The sequence below is a fragment of the Mustelus asterias genome, chromosome 5, assembly GCF_964213995.1.
Source record: "Mustelus asterias chromosome 5, sMusAst1.hap1.1, whole genome shotgun sequence".
In the NCBI taxonomy this organism is placed as follows: domain Eukaryota; kingdom Metazoa; phylum Chordata; class Chondrichthyes; order Carcharhiniformes; family Triakidae; genus Mustelus; species Mustelus asterias.
The window spans coordinates 62,094,614-62,111,300 of record NC_135805.1 but is presented as its reverse complement, the minus strand read 5'-3'; the positions used below and the strand labels follow the sequence as shown (position 1 = coordinate 62,111,300).

At 42.6% G+C, this 16,687-nt stretch overlaps 1 protein-coding gene across 2 annotated transcripts in view; it reads right to left on the bottom strand.

Moving 5' to 3' along the window:
• Nucleotides 1-16,687, bottom strand: part of map3k7 (mitogen-activated protein kinase kinase kinase 7) — a 115,848-nt gene that overhangs the window by 55,959 nt on the left and 43,202 nt on the right. For both annotated transcript variants that reach the window (XM_078212664.1, XM_078212665.1), the window contains exons 5-9: nucleotides 13,745-13,883; nucleotides 11,201-11,325; nucleotides 4,335-4,463; nucleotides 2,453-2,583; nucleotides 1,878-1,959 (exon numbers count right to left, since the gene is read on the bottom strand). In XM_078212664.1, coding sequence (XP_078068790.1) covers nucleotides 1,878-1,959; nucleotides 2,453-2,583; nucleotides 4,335-4,463; nucleotides 11,201-11,325; nucleotides 13,745-13,883 — 606 coding nt within the window. The remainder of the gene's footprint in view (nucleotides 1-1,877; nucleotides 1,960-2,452; nucleotides 2,584-4,334; nucleotides 4,464-11,200; nucleotides 11,326-13,744; nucleotides 13,884-16,687) is intronic.

Genomic DNA, 16,687 nt, shown 5'->3' with positions numbered 1-16,687 from the left:
ACCCCACACACTTACCCCACTAATCCCCCTAACCGACACATCTTTGGACACTAAGGGCCCGATTTTACCATTGCGTTGCACCCGTTTTCAGGCACGAAAATTTGGTAAAGTCGGGTGTGAGGCGAGTAGCGAATCCACGCCTGACTCCGCACCGGTTTCCTCTTTACCAAGGCCCAAAAATGGCTGTGATCAGGATCGTGCCCGAAACGGGCACAAGGCTATTTGCATGCATTGACTTAATAGGCTGCACACCCAAGTTTACCAATACTTCCCCCTTTACCACTGCGTTCGCCCATCCAGAATCGGCGCAAAACAGACATGCTCCGTATAAGTCCGATTCAGGCACTCCAGTTAGTGAGGAGGTAGGTGCCTAGCGTCCAACGGCTCGCTGCTTGAGGTTGGTGGGGGGGTGGGGGGGTGCGGTGTCCGCTGCCACTCTGCCTGAGATCAGTGGGGGGAGGGGGCAGGGAGGGAGGGTCCACTGCCATTCTGCCAGAGATCAGTGGAGAGGAAGTGGGGGTGGGGGGGGGGTGTGTGTGTGTGTGTGTGTGTGTGTGTGTGTCCGTGCCTGCCTGAGATCAGTGAGGGGGGAAAGGGTGGATCACTCTGCCTGAGATCGACACCGTGGAAGAGGCCCACGATCAGTCTGGGTGGCAGGGGGGATAAATGGATCAGTAATGTTGTGGGGGTGGGGCAATGTCTGTGGGGGCAGAGGGAGGCATTATCCAGCTCGGGAGGGATGTGGCAGAGGAGCAGCATTACATCAGTTTTTTTCTGCGATACACAGTTGGAGGCGCTGATCGGAGCTGCAGGGTTTCGGGTGCATTAAGCCCCCCCCACGGGCTTGTGCAGCGCGATTCGGACTCGCTGATATTTTTGCAGGCAGAGTGCGTATAGGGGCACCTCAGAACGGGTCTAAAAGTTGGATCTGAAACACTCACAGTTTCAAGTCCACTCAGCACTTAGAATCAAAATGGTAAAATAGGGCCCTAAGGGCCAATTTAGCACAGCCAATCCACGTAACTTGCACATCTTTGGACTGTGGGAGGAAACTGGAGCACCCGGAGGAAACCCACGCAGACATGGGGAGAACGTGCAGACTCCACACAGGCAGTCACCCAAGGCTGGAATTGAACCCGGGTGCCTGGTGCTGTGAGGCAGCAGCACAGTAGCGCCCCATAGAATATGGTTTTCACTCCGACTGCTCTTCTTGACCTATTTATTATGCAACCACCAGAATCATATCCGTACAAGATCCGTTAAACTACGTCTCGTAAAATATTTTAGTAGAGGTATACTCAAACCGATGGCTACAATATTTGTGCAATATTCTCACACGTTTTCTTTAGCTGGTATTACTGCTCTTAAATTAGGGCCTTGGAGGGGTCAGGTACAGACTTCTGAGTTCCACTGTTAAATGGGAAGGAATCTGACCTTGTTGGATTAAGTGTTTAAAAGGAGATCCAACTGCATCAGCTCATGAGACCCATGAAAATACCACCAGGTCTTTAAATATCAGGTCCTTTGCATTAGGGAATGGTTGATAGTAGTGTGTTTCCATTGCATATAACACTTCTTCAATATAGAATTTTCAATTCTTGCTCTTTAATCTGCTTTGCCACTTAATATGCAAACGTTCCAACAAAATATTGGACATCTGACAGTCTTCGTGGCGAAGACTGTTCTTCCTCAGTAATCGGTTAAAGAAACAGGATTTATTACCATTCACCCTGGTTGGTAAATAAACTCCCACTGGAATATTGACTAACCTTTTATTTTCCATGGAGTGAATATACATATTGCCATCAAGCAGCCTGGCAAACAGTTGAAAAAAAACTTTTTCCCTTTCAAATTATTAATCTACTGCTGTTTCATACCTGTGCTTGTGGCAGAGTTACTCTGACTCACATCTGAGTAGTGGCATGGGTATTGAAGAGGTTCCTCAGCTCCTGGAAAATACTGAACATAAAAGAATTAAAACAGACCCTTACTTTGAGTGACATGTTCACAAGTCTCCCACAAGTGACACATTATATTTAGACATTTATGTACTAAGATTCAGAACTACAGGGACAATATGCCCACAGTGATCACAGATGTCTTGATCCTGATTATAAACAAAACAAAATAAATTCAAGTATTTGCCTGGAGTGCCATTGCTCAACCATCATTTGATGCACCTTTGTCAAATAGCCAACTGGATCACTTAAAGGGTAATTTAGCTCAGGTGGTGGCGTCCTTAAAATTAATAAGATTATGGATTCACACTCCACTTTTAAACGAGCTTATAAGTTAGGGGAATACCAGAACTCCCATTCTGATGGTCCGATATGAATCACCTAACATTTATTAATAGCACAATTGAAGTTGAGTAAAAAAGCAGACTATCAGAGATGATTGAACATAATTATTGGAACCTTGTCAGCACTACACATTAAATGTAGAAACTTACCTTCATTAAATGAGTCATTATCCTTACTATCTCTTCCATTGAGGGGCGTTGTGCAGGATCTTTTGACCAACAGCGAGTCATTAGACTCTCGATAGGTTTCGGCAAATTTTTAATTAGAGGTGGTCGAGTACCTAAAACGAGATGAATGGAGCAAATCTGAAAAATGCTAATTTAAGACAGGTTTTATTACTTGATCAATTTTACAAAGCCAAAATTATAGCCCAGCGTCAATGCATTACTGCCATCGAACAAAGATTACACAAATTTCCAACTTCTCAATTGAGAAATTCAACATTTCTTCTTGGGGAGGTGGGTGCAGGAAGAAAGGAACGAATGGAGGAACTGGAAAAATTTCCCGAGACTCGTTTGTTTATGCTCCATGCAAGCATCCTCCGACCTTATCCCCATGAAAGTATCTATTCCTTTCTCTCTCATGTACTTATCCAGATTCCTCTTCAATGCATCTATGCTATTGGCTTTAACCGCATCACGTGGTAGCAATTTCCACATTCTCACCACTTCCATTAAGGCTGGTGTGGCAAACAATGAAGCTGAAACTTGCATTATTAAACACAGTAGGAACTTGGTCTTTTAAAAATGCATTGTTGCATTATTTAAAATTCAATCCTGATTAATCAATAAAAAATCTGATTTTTAAGCAATCTTCTTTCTCCCCCTTCACAAAAATAAAAGTTGCTGTGGATCTAATAGTCTTCCCACCTTTTATAACTACATGAGGCTTCACCTTTTACCATTCCTCCTTTTTAAAAAAAGATTATGGAGCTTGGGAACCAGGTTCAGACTTCTAGGGATCCCACTGGCAGCTAATAAAGTTTTTGGAACTTTTCTAAACCTGATATTTGACTCTTATACTTATTAAATTCAATTGTGGATAATCGTTGTTCTTAAAACTTTCTTCATTAGTCAAAACAATGTGAATGCACAAGATAAAATGCCTGGCTATCCAAAGCCAGGTGCAAAGTCCCTTCTCTTCCATTTCAGCTAAATTTTTACTTGTTCACTATCGGAGCAATGAAGATGTAAAATTTTAAATAAACACCAAATAGCAAACAGACTACTGCGAAAACACTGGAAATCCTAAATCAGTATGAAATTTCAAACGGAGTACATTACCTGTAAAAAGGGAGTACGTCATGTCATTTCATATACTTTGAAAGTTGGTAATATTGACATGGTTTGGGACATTTCCTCCTAGCCTTTCAAAATTAAGAGTCCATATCTCAAATAAGTTATTGCATTTATTATAAAAAGCTAGACAAGGACGGAAGAGTCAGCCTTGGCTCTCAGAGTCATAAGGTTAGGGGATCAAGTCCCACTCCAGAAACCTGAGCACATAATCTAGGCTGACACTCCAATGCAGTTCTAAGGGGATGCCACACTACCATCGATCCACTTTCAGTTAAGACATTAAATCAAGGCTCCATCTACCCTTTCAGGTGGACGCAAAATATACACAACGGTATTTCAACAAAAGTAGAGGAGCTCCTCTCCAGGCCAGTCGCTTCCTCTCAACCAACTAAAAAACAGATTACCTGGTCACTTATCCCACTGCCACTGTGGGACCTTGTTGTGCACAAATTGGCTGTTTTGTTTCCGACATTGCAATGGTGACAACAATTCAAAGTACTTCACTGATTGTGAAGGACTTTGAGGCATGCTGAGGTCAAGAAAAACACTACGCAAACTCAAAATTCATGCACCAAACGATTCAAAACATTAAATTAAGTTCAATGAAGTTTAACTCAACTCTAAAGAGGCAAGAATATCTGTTACTATTAGAGCAGATGAAGCTTCCGATTTCAAGGTTACCGTATTAATGGCACAAACAAGGCAAAAGGACATTTTTGAAATATGGACTTACCATTATGGACAGCCCACATGATGCGAAATGCAGGGCCGCCAATTTCATCAAAAGGTTTTCGCCGAGTTATTACTTCCCAAAGGATAATACCCCAACTGAAGACATCACACTTTTCACTGTAATTACTACCTGCAACACAGATTCAACAGCTCACTGTGAAAACATCACATGACTGCATCAAGCAAAAATAACATTATTTTAAGTTTAAAGGATCCATTAATGGTATTCATCAATGTTTGCGAGAACACTTCAGCACAATGAATACATTTAAAATATGCTGTACCTCTTGATTCTGTACATTTGACCGTGTTTTGTATGGTTGAATTTAAAATACAGATAGAGCATGAGAAGGTAAAATCCAATACCAGTGTCTTGTGCTTAAACAAAGGAAACTACAAAGGGATGAGGGAGGAGTTGGCTGAGGTAGACTGGGAGCAAAAATTTTATGGTGGGACAATTGAGGAACAATGGAGGACTTTCAAAGCGATCTTTCACAGTACTCAGCAAAAGTATATACCAATGATAAAGAAGGACTGTAGAAAAAGAGATAATCAGCCATGAATATCTAAGGAAATCTGGGCGGCACGGTAGCACAGTGGTTAGCACTGCTGCTTCACAGCTCCAGGGACCTGGGTTTGATTCCCGGCTTGGGTCACTGTCTGTGTGGAGTTTGCACATTCTCCTTGTGTCTGTGTGGGTTTTCTCCGGGTGCTCCGGTTTCCTCCCACAGTCCAAAGATGTGTGGGTTAGGTTGATTGGCCATGCTAAAATTGCCCCTTAGTGTCCTGAGATGCGTAGGTTAGAGGGATTAGTGGGAAAAATATGTAGGGATATGGGGGTAGGGCCTGGGTGGGATTGTGGTCGGTGCAGACTCGATGGGCCGAATGGACTCTTTCTGTACTGTAGGGATTCTATGATTCTATGAAATAAAGGAGAGTATCAAATTGAAAGAAAATGCATATAAACTGGCAAAGATTAGTGGGAACCGAGAGGATTGGGAAATCTTTAAAGGTCAGCAGAAAGCCACGGAAAAAGCTATAAAGAAAAGTAAGATGGATTATGAGAGTAAACTAATTCAGAATATAAAAACAGATAGCAAAAGTTTCTACAAATATATAAAACGAACAAGAGTGGCTAAAGTAAACATTGGTCCTTTAGAGGATGAGAAGGGGGATGTAATAACTGGAGAAATGAGAAAATGGCTGAGGCATTAAACAGGTATTTTGTGTCGGTCTTCAAAGTGGAAGACACAAATAACATGCCAAAAATTGATGACAGGGAGGCTATGGCAGGTGAGGATCTAGAAACGATTATCACGAAAAAGTTAATGGGGCTAAAGGTAGACAAGTCTCTGGGTCCTGATGGAATGCATCCCAGGGTACTAAAAGAGATGGCGGGAGAAATAGCAAATGCACGACTGGTAATTTACCAAAATTCACTGGACTCTGGGGTGGTTCCTGCAGGTTGGAAAACAGCAAGTGTGACACCGCTGTTTGAAAAAGGAGTAGACAAAAGGCAGGTAACTATAGGCTGGTTAGCTTAACTTCTGTAGTTGGGAAAATGCTTGAATCTATCATCAAGGAAGAAATAGCTAGACATCTGGATATAAATTGTCCCATTGGTAAGGCGAAGCATGGGTTCATGAAGGGAAGGTCATGTTTGACTAATCTGGTGTAATGTTTTCAAAGAATTCCATGTGCAGTGGACAATAGGGAACCTGTGGATGTGGTGTATCTGGATTTCCAGAAGGCATTTGACAAGGTGCCGCACCAAAGACTGCTACATAAGATAAAGGTGCACGGTGTTACGGGTAATGTATTAGCATGGATAGAGGATTGGTTAACTACCAGAAAGCAAAGAGTGGGGGTAAATGGGTGTTTTTCTGGTTGATGATCAGTGACTAGTGGTGTGCCTCAGGGATCAGTGTTGGGACTGCATTGGTTTATAATTTACATTGATGATTTGGAGTTGGGGACCAAGTGTAGTGTGTCAAAATTCGCAGATGACACTAAGATGAACAAAGAACAATACAGCACAGGAACAGGCCCTTCGGCCCTCCAAGCCCGCGCCGCTCCCTGGTCCAAACTAGATCATTCTTTTGTATCCCTCCATTCCCACTCCGTTCATATGGCTATCTAGATAAGTCTTAAACGTTCCCAGTGTGTCCGCCTCCACCACCTTGCCCGGCAGCGCATTCCAGGCCCCCACCACCCTCTGTGTAAAATACGTCCTTCTGATATCCGTGTTAAACCTCCCCCCCTCACCTCGAACCTATGACCCCTCGTGAAAGACACCACCGACCTGGGAAAAAGCTTCCCACCGTTCACCCTATCTATGCCTTGCATAATTTTATACACCTCTATTAGGTCACCCCTCAGCCTCCGTCTTTCCAGTGAGAACAACCCCAGTTTACCCAATCTCTCCTCATAACTAAGCCCTTCCATACCAGGCAACATCCTGGTAAACCTCCTCTGCACTCTCTCTAAAGCCTCCACGTCCTTCTGGTAGTGTGGCGACCAGAACTGGGCGCAGTATTCCAAATGCGGCCAAACCAACGTTCTATACAACTGCAACATCAGACCCCAACTTTTATACTCTATGCCCTGTCCTATAAAGGCAAGCATGCCATATGCCTTATTCACTACCTTCTCCACCTGTGATGTCACCTTCAAGGATCTGAGGACTTGCACACCCAGGTCCCTCTGCATATCTACACCCTTTATGGTTCTGCCATTTATCGTATAGCTCCCCGCTACGTTAGTTCTACCAAAATGCATCACTTCGCATTTATCTGGATTGAACTCCATCTGCCATTTCTTTGCCCAAATTTCCAGCCTATATCCATATCCTTCTGTAGCCTCTGACAATGTTCCTCACTATCTGCAAGTCCAGCCATTTTCGTGTCGGCCGCAAACTTACTGATCACCCCAGTTACACCTTCTTCCAGATCGTTTATATAAATCACAAACAGCAGAGGTCCCAATACAGAACCCTGCGGAACACCACTAGTCACAGGCATCCAGCCGGAAAAAGACCCTTCCACTACCACCCTCTGCCTTCTGTGACCAAGCCAGTTCTCCACCCATCTAGCCACCTCCCCCTTTATCCCATGAGATCCAACCTTTTGCACCAACCTACCATGAGGGACTTTGTCAAATGCTTTACTAAAGTCCATATAGACGACATCCACGGCCCTTCCCTCGTCAACCATTCTAGTCACTTCTTCAAAAAACTCCACCAGGTTAGTGAGGCATGACCTCCCTCTCACAAAACCATGCTGACTATCGTTAATGAGTTTATTCCTTTCTAAATGCGCATACATCCTATTTCTAAGAATCCACTCCAACAACTTCCCTACCACGGATGTCAAGCTCACTGGCCTATAATTTCCCGGGTTATCCTTCCTACCATTCTTAAATAACGGGACCACATTAGCTATCCTCCAATCCTCTGGGACCTCACCTGTGTCCAGTGACGAGACAAAGATTTGCATCAGAGGTCCAGCGATTTCATATCTCGTCTCCATGAGCAGCCTTGGATAGATTCCATCAGGCCCTGGGGATTTGTCAGTCTTTATATTCCCTAAAAAACCTAACACTTCCTCCCTTGTAATGGAGATTTTCGCTAACGGGTCAACACTCCCCTCCGAGACACTCCCAGTCAACACATCCCTCTCCTTTGTGAATACCGACGCAAAGTATTCATTTAAGATCTCCCCTACTTCTTTGGGATCTAAGCATAATTCCCCACTTTTGTCCCTGAGAGGTCCAATTTTTTCCCTGACAACCCTTTTGTTCCTAACGTATGAATAAAATGCCTTGGGATTCTCCTTAATCCTGTCTGCCAAGAACATTTCGTGACCCCTTTTTGCCCTTCTAACTCCTCGTTTGAGTTCTTTCCTACTTTCTTTGTATTCCTCCAGAGCTCCCTCCGTTTTTAGCTGCCTGGACCTAACGTACGCCTCTCTTTTCTTTTTGACCAATCCCTCAATTTCCCTGGTTATCCACGGTTCTCTCTTCCTACCCTTCCTATCCTTCTTTTTTTTTTTATACAGGGACATGCCTATCCTGCAGCCTTAACAATTGTTCCTTAAAAGACTCCCACATGCCAGATGTGGATTTACCCTCAAACAACCTCTCCCAATCAACAGCTGCCAATTTCTGCCTAATCCCACTAAAGTTAGCCTTCCCCCAATCCAACACCTTACCCTTGGGACACCACTCATCCTTTTCCATCACTATCCTAAAGCTAACAGAATTGTGGCCACTATTTGCCACATGTTCCCCTACCGAAACTTTGAAGACCTGACCGGGCTCATTCCCCAGTACTAGATCCAGTATAGCCCCCTCTCCAGTCGGGCTATCTACATATTGTTCCAAAGAACCTTCCTGTATGCATTTTACAAATTCCTCCCCATTCAGACTCCCAGTCCTACGCGATTTCCAGTCTATACCAGGGAAATTGAAGTCTCCCACTACAACAACCCTATTTTTCCTGCACCTATCCATTATCTCCTGACATATCCGTTCTTCCACTGCTCTTGGGCTGTTGGGGGGCCTGTAGTATACCCCCAACATAGTGACTGCACCCTTCCTGTTTCTAAGCTCCACCCACTGACTCGTTACACGACCCCTCTGAATTGTCCTCCCTCTGCACCGCTGTAATATGCTCTCTAACTAATACTGCTACTCCCCCACCTCTTTTGGCCCCTCCTCTGTCTCGCCTAAAACACTTGTACCCCGGAATATTCAGTTGCCAGTCCTGTCCCTCTTTCAACCAAGTCTCTGTCACTGCAACCACATCCAAATTCCTCGTAAGCATTAAGGCCCTAAGTTCGTCTGTCTTACCTGCTACGCTCCTTGCATTGAAGTAGATGCACTCCAGACCTCCAGGCCCAGTGAGGTCATCCTCCCCCAGAGTGCTCTTCTTCTTTGCCAGTCTTGTACTGGCCCCAAGCTCGTCCCCAGCCTCTACACTTGTAGACATAATTTTTTGATCCCCACCCCCCTGCCATATTAGTTTAAACCCACCCGAACTGCACTAGCAAAACTCCCAGCCAGGATATTCGTGGCAGAGCAAAGTGTGCAGAGGATGCTGAAAGTCTGCAAAGGGATATAGATAGTATAGTGATAGTCTATGGGTCTGGCAGATGGAGTACAATGTTGGTAAATGTGAGGTCATCCATTTTGGTAGGAATAATAGCAAAATGGACTATTATTTAAATGGTAAAAAATTGCAGCATGCTGCTGTGCAGAGGGACTTGGGTGTCCTTGTGCAGGAATCTCAAGGAGTTGGTTTGCAGGTGCAGCAGGCAATTAAGAAGGCAAATGGAATTTTATCCTTTATTGCTAGAGGGATGGAGTTTAAAAACAGTGAGGTTATGTTACAGCTGTATAAGGTGCTGGTGAGGCCACACCTGGAGTACTGTGTACAGTTTTGGTCTCCTTACTTGAGAAAGGATATACTGGCACTGGAGGGGGTGCAGAGGGGATCCACTAGGTTGATTCTGGAGTTGAGAGGGTTGGCTTATGAGGAGAGACTGAGTAGACTGGGGCTATATTCATTGGAATTCCGAAGAATGAGGGGAGATCTTATAGAAACATACAAGATTATGAAGGGAATAGATAAGATAGAAGCAGGGAAGTTGTTTCCACTGGCGGGTGAAACTGGAACTAGGGGGCATAGCCTCAAAATAAGAGGAAGCAGATTTAGGACTTGAGTTGAGGAGGAACATCTTCACACAAAGGGTTGTGAATCTGTGGAATTCCATTCCCAGTGAAGCAGTTGAGGCTACCTCATTGAATGTTTTTAAGGCAAGGAGAGATACATTTTTGAACAGTAAAGGAATTAAGGGTTATAGTGAATGGGCGGGTAAGTGGAGCTGAGTCGATGAAAAGATCAGCCAAGATCTTATTGAATGGCGGAGCAGGTTCGAGGGGCCAGATGGTCTACTCCTGCTCCTAGTTCTTATGTTCTAGCTTTCAACTTCAACTTAAATAGAATTTTCAAAAATATTTTTTCTGGTGAATCAAGTGACGGCTGTTACTGTCGGCAAATCAAAAAGTTATCCCATTTTCTTATTATTGGCAATACTAAGTCCAGTTTAAAAAAAGGCTTGGGATTGCTAATTGTGGGTTCGTTCCTACACACCAAAATTGACGTTTCTTTAAATGATTAGTTTATCATCATTGTGAAGAGATTTCCGCTTTGTTCTGATACTAAAGTGGTATTGCAAATTTGGGGTTGAACTGAATCCAGACAGAAGCAGGCTGAGACCTCCCAATAAGATAGCTTCAGTACTCCAACCCAGTCCTAACATTATCCAGCTGAGTTTTTTCAAAACTCACTTTTAATAGTAATCTTTAGCTGTTTCCAAAATCTCTGACCAAACCTTTTTCAAAAGATAAATGTTCTCTCATCAGATCAAGTAAACTCAATAAATCAAAATGGCCCAATTGCATGTTATTCAAGACAGTCTGCATCAATATAGAGAACTTATTTTTGACCTTGGCCAGACTAGTTTCAGGAGAATCCAATATTGGAGCCAACTACTGAATTTGTCTGTATCTAATAGAATTGTTTCCCCTCTCTTGCAGGAGAGACAAGTCAAATTATCTTATGTAGTGAAATATCTATGCATGCTTCTTTCGAGCAGGATTCTCTGGATCCTGTCAGTGGTGAAAAACCCAAATCCCCCCCCCCGCTCCTCCCACCCACCGCTTCCTCCCACAACCCCCTTCACTTAATCTAGGAAATTCCCACCAAGCATGAAGGCTGCGGTATTTGATTCCTCTGGTTTATTAGAGCAGTGATGCCTCTATCCACCAAGAGAAAGCTTTAACATCTGAACAAATGTCAATGCTCACCTTCAAAAACCTCTGGAGCCATCCAAGCAGCGCTTCCCTTGTTATTGGTCATGTGAGTTTGAATGTCACATGCTGTACCAAAGTCACAGATCTTCAAAACTGTTCCACCAGCAACCAGCAGCAAGCTGTCACAGTAAAACACAGGATTGGAAATATTAGCAATCTACATTCAGGGATTCAGAACATGTTTTTCATTATTCAGCACAAAAGGAAAAAAAATTAAACAAAGGGATACCTTGAAAAGACAACACATTAACTGCCATTCGGAAGTCTCAACGTGCTTCTTATACAATAAGTTACATCGAAGCCCAATCACTATTATGTAGGCAAATATGGCAACCAATTATACACAGCAAAATCCCATAAATGAACGTGTGGTGAATGATTAGATCGTCTGTTTTTGACAGGGATTTTGGCCAGCACATGGGGCTGTTCTTTGGCACTGCAATGGGGTTATTAATATCCATTTAAAGCATCTGATAGGCAGATATACAAGTTCCATCAGAAGGATACCACCTTCAACAATTCTGCACTCCATTATTACTACACTTGAGTGTTAAGCTAGATTATGTACTTTAAATCCTAGAAAGTAAGAGCTGAACTCAATCTTTTGGTTCAGAGTCAAGCATGCTGCCAGATGAGCCAACCTAAAATGAGCAGATGAATTTCTTCCCAAATGGGTTCAATTAAATTTTTTTAAAATTCCATAGATTCCCATAAGTAATCCCTGGTGAGAAAATGCACACTTCAGTCTGTTCCATTACCAAGATCTGTTGTTTTTACAACTTCCAGTGTACATCTCTGCTCCTACCTTTCTAATCCATGCTTATCATCTTAGATTTGCCTAATGCTCTCCTAGAGTAATTCACACACCATAAATGACAACACATGCAGAATGAAGTTCATGGCCTCACCTATACTAAATCAAATATTTCCTTCACTCCTCCTTTTACCTCCATTCCCAGCAAACTGATTTCAAGACCTAGTTGCGCTTCCAATAGCCATCTAAAAACCCTCCTCTCCAACAAATCCTTCACCGCTTTTCTACCTTAACTCTTTACTCTTATTTCCTCTCACTCTGCATCCAGCAGTGCTTTGAGATGTATTTGTTTCTGTGATGAGTGCTACAAAAAAGTGTCAACTGTTGTACCTGGAATATCATGCATATGTCACTGAATGTCCAGTCTGTAAACAATGACATTTTACAATTATAGAGCACCATCAATGAACAAAATATTCCAATGTGCTTCATAGAAGTGTATTCAGCAATAAATAGACATCACGTTAGTTAGTTGGGGCAACTAGGTGGTTAGATTTGAAAGAAGGGTTCAAAGGGATGTGGCGTGCATGGGTAGTGAATTCCAGAGCATAAGGCGTAGACAGCTGAAGGTAGGCTGTGAATAGTGGGGTATCGCAAGGATCAGTGCATGGGCTCCAGCTGTTCACAACATACAAGAATGATTTGGACGCGGGTCCAAATGTATATTTTCTAAGTTGGCAGATGACACAAAGCAAGGTGGGATGTGTGTTGAGGAAAATGCAAAGCAGCTTCAAGAGAATTTGGATAGACTTAAATGAGTGGACAAGAACATGGCCAATAGAAATATATTGTAGAAAATGTGAGGGTGTCCACTTTGGCAGGAGGAATGGATGTGCAGAATATTTCTTAAATGGGAAAAAATTGGGAAGTGTAGATGTACAAAGGGACCTAGGTGTCCTCATTAAAAAAAAAATCACTCAAAGCTAACATGCAGGTGCAGCAAGCAATCAGGAAGGCTAATGGTGTGTAAACCTTTCACGAAAGAGGATTTGAGCACAGGAGTAGTGAAGTCTTGCTTCAATTGTATAGAACACTGGTTATACTGCACTTGGAACATTGTGTGCAGTTCTGGTCTCCTTGCTGCAAGGGCATTATTGCCATAGAGGGAGTGAAGCGAAAGTTCACCAGTCTTGTTCCTGGGATGGTGAGACTGTCGTATGAAGTGAGATTGAAGAAACTGTGTCTGTATTCTCTAGAGTTTTAAAGAATAAGAGGTGATCTCACTGAAACCTACAAAATACTTAAAAAGGATAGACAGGGTGGATGCAGTAATTGTTTCCCCTGGTTGGAGAGAGTGGAACCGAGGCACACTATTTCAAAATGAGTGGGAAATCATTTAGGACTGAGATCAGGAGAATCATTTTGTTCAGAGGGTTGGGAATACTTGCATTCTCTACCCCCAGAGGGCTGTGGAAGTTCAATCACTGAGTATGTTTAAAGCAGAGACTGACAGATTTCTAAACACTAATAACATAAAAGGAACATGGGGATATTGTGGGGAAAAGGCATTGAAATGGATGATCAGCCATAGCCGTATTGAATGATGGAGCATGCTTGACAGGCTGAATGGCCTACTCTGGCTCCTTATGTTCTTCACAGCAACTTGGTTAGCATGAAGCCCAGGAAGGTCTAAACTGTTGCAAGGGCTTGTGCAAATCCTAATGCTACTCATTGTTACAATCTATAATAACTGCCATACTTGTATCCATTAACAAAGAACTTACTTTGGTGGTTTGAGGTCCCTGTGGATTAAAGCCTTGGGTTTCATGCCATGTAGGTATGCCACTCCTTGTGCGCATTGTAAACACCAATTCATTGCGTGGGCCGCAGTGTAAAAGGGTAGGGGCTCGGCTCCATGTAGCACTGTTAATGAACAAGAGCTCTTCATGAGATATAGAAAAACATCCTGTTTAATTATTTGCCAATTTTACTTCAATATTAAAAATTCAACAAAGTGGCATAAATCCACCAAGATTGCATAACTGCCAATTGAAGTCGATAGCTTTAACAGCAAGTAATTGCCTCAAAAATTACGGAAAAGATCAACTTTGTTTCGAATGCCAAAGGCACTACTGTAAATTGAATGGTACTAGTTTGATATTTATAACTTATAATGTATCATAAAAAAATTATTACACAAACAGTTAATGTTCAAGAGATAATTGGATGTTTCTGGAGAAAGAGGCTGTTACAGGATATGATAAAAAAAAGTCATTACTAAGGAAAGAGGAAAAGGTTAGTTAGCAAAAACAGCTTTTCCTATTTCATCTGCAATATTTTCAGTCACCTACTCAAAGCCTAAATCAAAGTGCACCAGTTGCAGCAAATGTATCTGCTAATTTGTAACATAATATGCAATTCTTTTTAAGGCCCATTTATCACCATAATTTTTCTCCTGCTGTTCAGTTAATGAGGTTCTACAAGTTCCTTCCTTTTAAAATCCATGCTGCTGTCATTCAGAATATTGCAGAAAAATTGGGGAACACATTAAACCCATAGTCAATGACAAATGTGCAGCTTTCGCTTTGCTGGCTGCAGCTTTAAGTAGAGATTTGTTGAGTTAAACCTTTGCCAACCTGGTCTTGAAATCAACTAGGTCTTGAAATCCACCAACCTCATTGCTTGATGGAAAAGCTCCATGAATGGAAGTGTAAAAAGGTGGATACGTGGACAGGAGGCTACGAGAATGCCCCTATGCCAAAAGCAACATCTAAATGTACAAGTATCTTACAAAATATTGTAACATAATAAATCAAGTTCCTTAAAATTGATAGAATCTCCTGGATGGTATTGCAATGATTGCTGCCTCTGCATGAGATGCATCTGAATATATACCCTGATAAAAACACTTGGTTGACCTGGAGAAACTAGAACAGAGCTGCAGTTTCTCGCCGGTTTTACCCATTCACAAAGCTTTTGAGTTAAGGATGTGGCCAGCTGTGAGAGCTGAGACTTTGACCGACAAACAGAAAATATCAAGCAGACTTGGGTGTGCTGCAGTTACCTGTGTCCATATTTCCACAAGTTTTGAAACCTAGATTGCAGGTGGATGGGGGTACAAATGCAGAGGAAACTCCAAGCACCAACAGCTATTTGCAACACATTAAATATTTTATCCTACCTTTTTAATCACAGCAATATAATTCATTTTTAGCCCAATTCTGAGGTTTTGGTGTTGGAATGGACCCTCATTTTGAAAATGCAAGACTTGTAAAATGAGGCATACGCAATGTGACCGATTTTGAAACTATGGTTTGGTCAGCAAAGGAGCTTAATTTCAGAGAATAGTTATTTTAAGTTAACTCTTATGGCAACTTGCACGATTTTTGACTGAACCAGTCTTACTTGTTTTAATTAAAACGTTTGCATTGCACACAAGACTTTTCTGCAGTCTTTTCCCATGCTGCTGCATTGTAATGTGCAGTTGACAGTGGAAATCCCTTTGTGTTTCCATTTTGCTGTATGGCTCAGACGAGGACTGTACCCGAGTGCACACTGCGGCTGGAATTCTCCAGTCCTGCCGGCCGCGCACCCCCGCAGTGTGGGGTGACGTCAATGGGAATTTCCATCGACATCGGCGGGAACAGAGAATTCTGCCACTAGCAAACAATACACCACCTCCCACCAGTGGAAAACATGCAGCTGGGAGGCAGGAGGATCTCGCCCCACACGCAGCTACAAAAGTATCTTAGTCGGGACACATGCACGTATTAGTATTCTGAAGGAGAGAAAGATACAAGTCTAGAAGAAGGTATAGCAATGGGATTAGCTTTGGATTGCACTAACAAAGAGCTAGAGACTTAATGGTCTCCTTCTATATTATAAACTTCTACATTTAGGCCCTAATAATCTGTGTACACTCTTCACTGCCATTATCAAATGGTATTTGATCAAGCTAAGCTATTCTTACCAGATCAACTTGCAGACCATTCCCAATTCAAAAGCGAGGACAGCATTTTCCATTAGTAGTGAAGGTCACCACTGTGATTCAATTCTAGACCACAGGATCCTTTCAGGCAATCTGCCATGTCAGATGTTCATGGATGCATTCGTGTCAACTTTTTAAAAATAATTTTCCACGTGCAAGGAATGCAGCAGCTGGAGAGGACACTTCCTTTTTTCCAAGTAAAGAAAATTCCCAAGGGACCAAGGCATTATAAATGGCTTTCACAGGGTGAGTCCTTATCATTGCTTGTGAGAGAGTATTGGACAATGGTATGTATGCTATTCCTGAAGACAGTACTGGTTCATACCACATCTTTGAACATACATGTAGTTCAGTCTAAGCTTTTAGTGTTCCATACTTTTTGCACACAACCAATGTGAAGGGAAGATTATCTCCCTGTTTTACATTCCATTTCTCCCAAGGGTTAGGAACTCGTCAGATGAACTTGTGCTCTGTCGCCTTAAACTTAATAAGCTTTTCACTACTGCAAGATATCATAAACTCCCTCCATCTCCTCCACCCTTATCACTAACAAGAGAGTGCTCATTGACACCATCTGATCAGCTGCCTCTGTTGCATTCCTCCCTTTCCCTAGCCCACAAAGCCAAACTTTCTCCAAAGATATCCCTGCCCTAGCCCTGAACTTGCATTTTTCTCCAGTTTCTCTCCTCTCTCATCATGCCCACTCAGAGATCATATTCATACACGAGACCCACTTCCT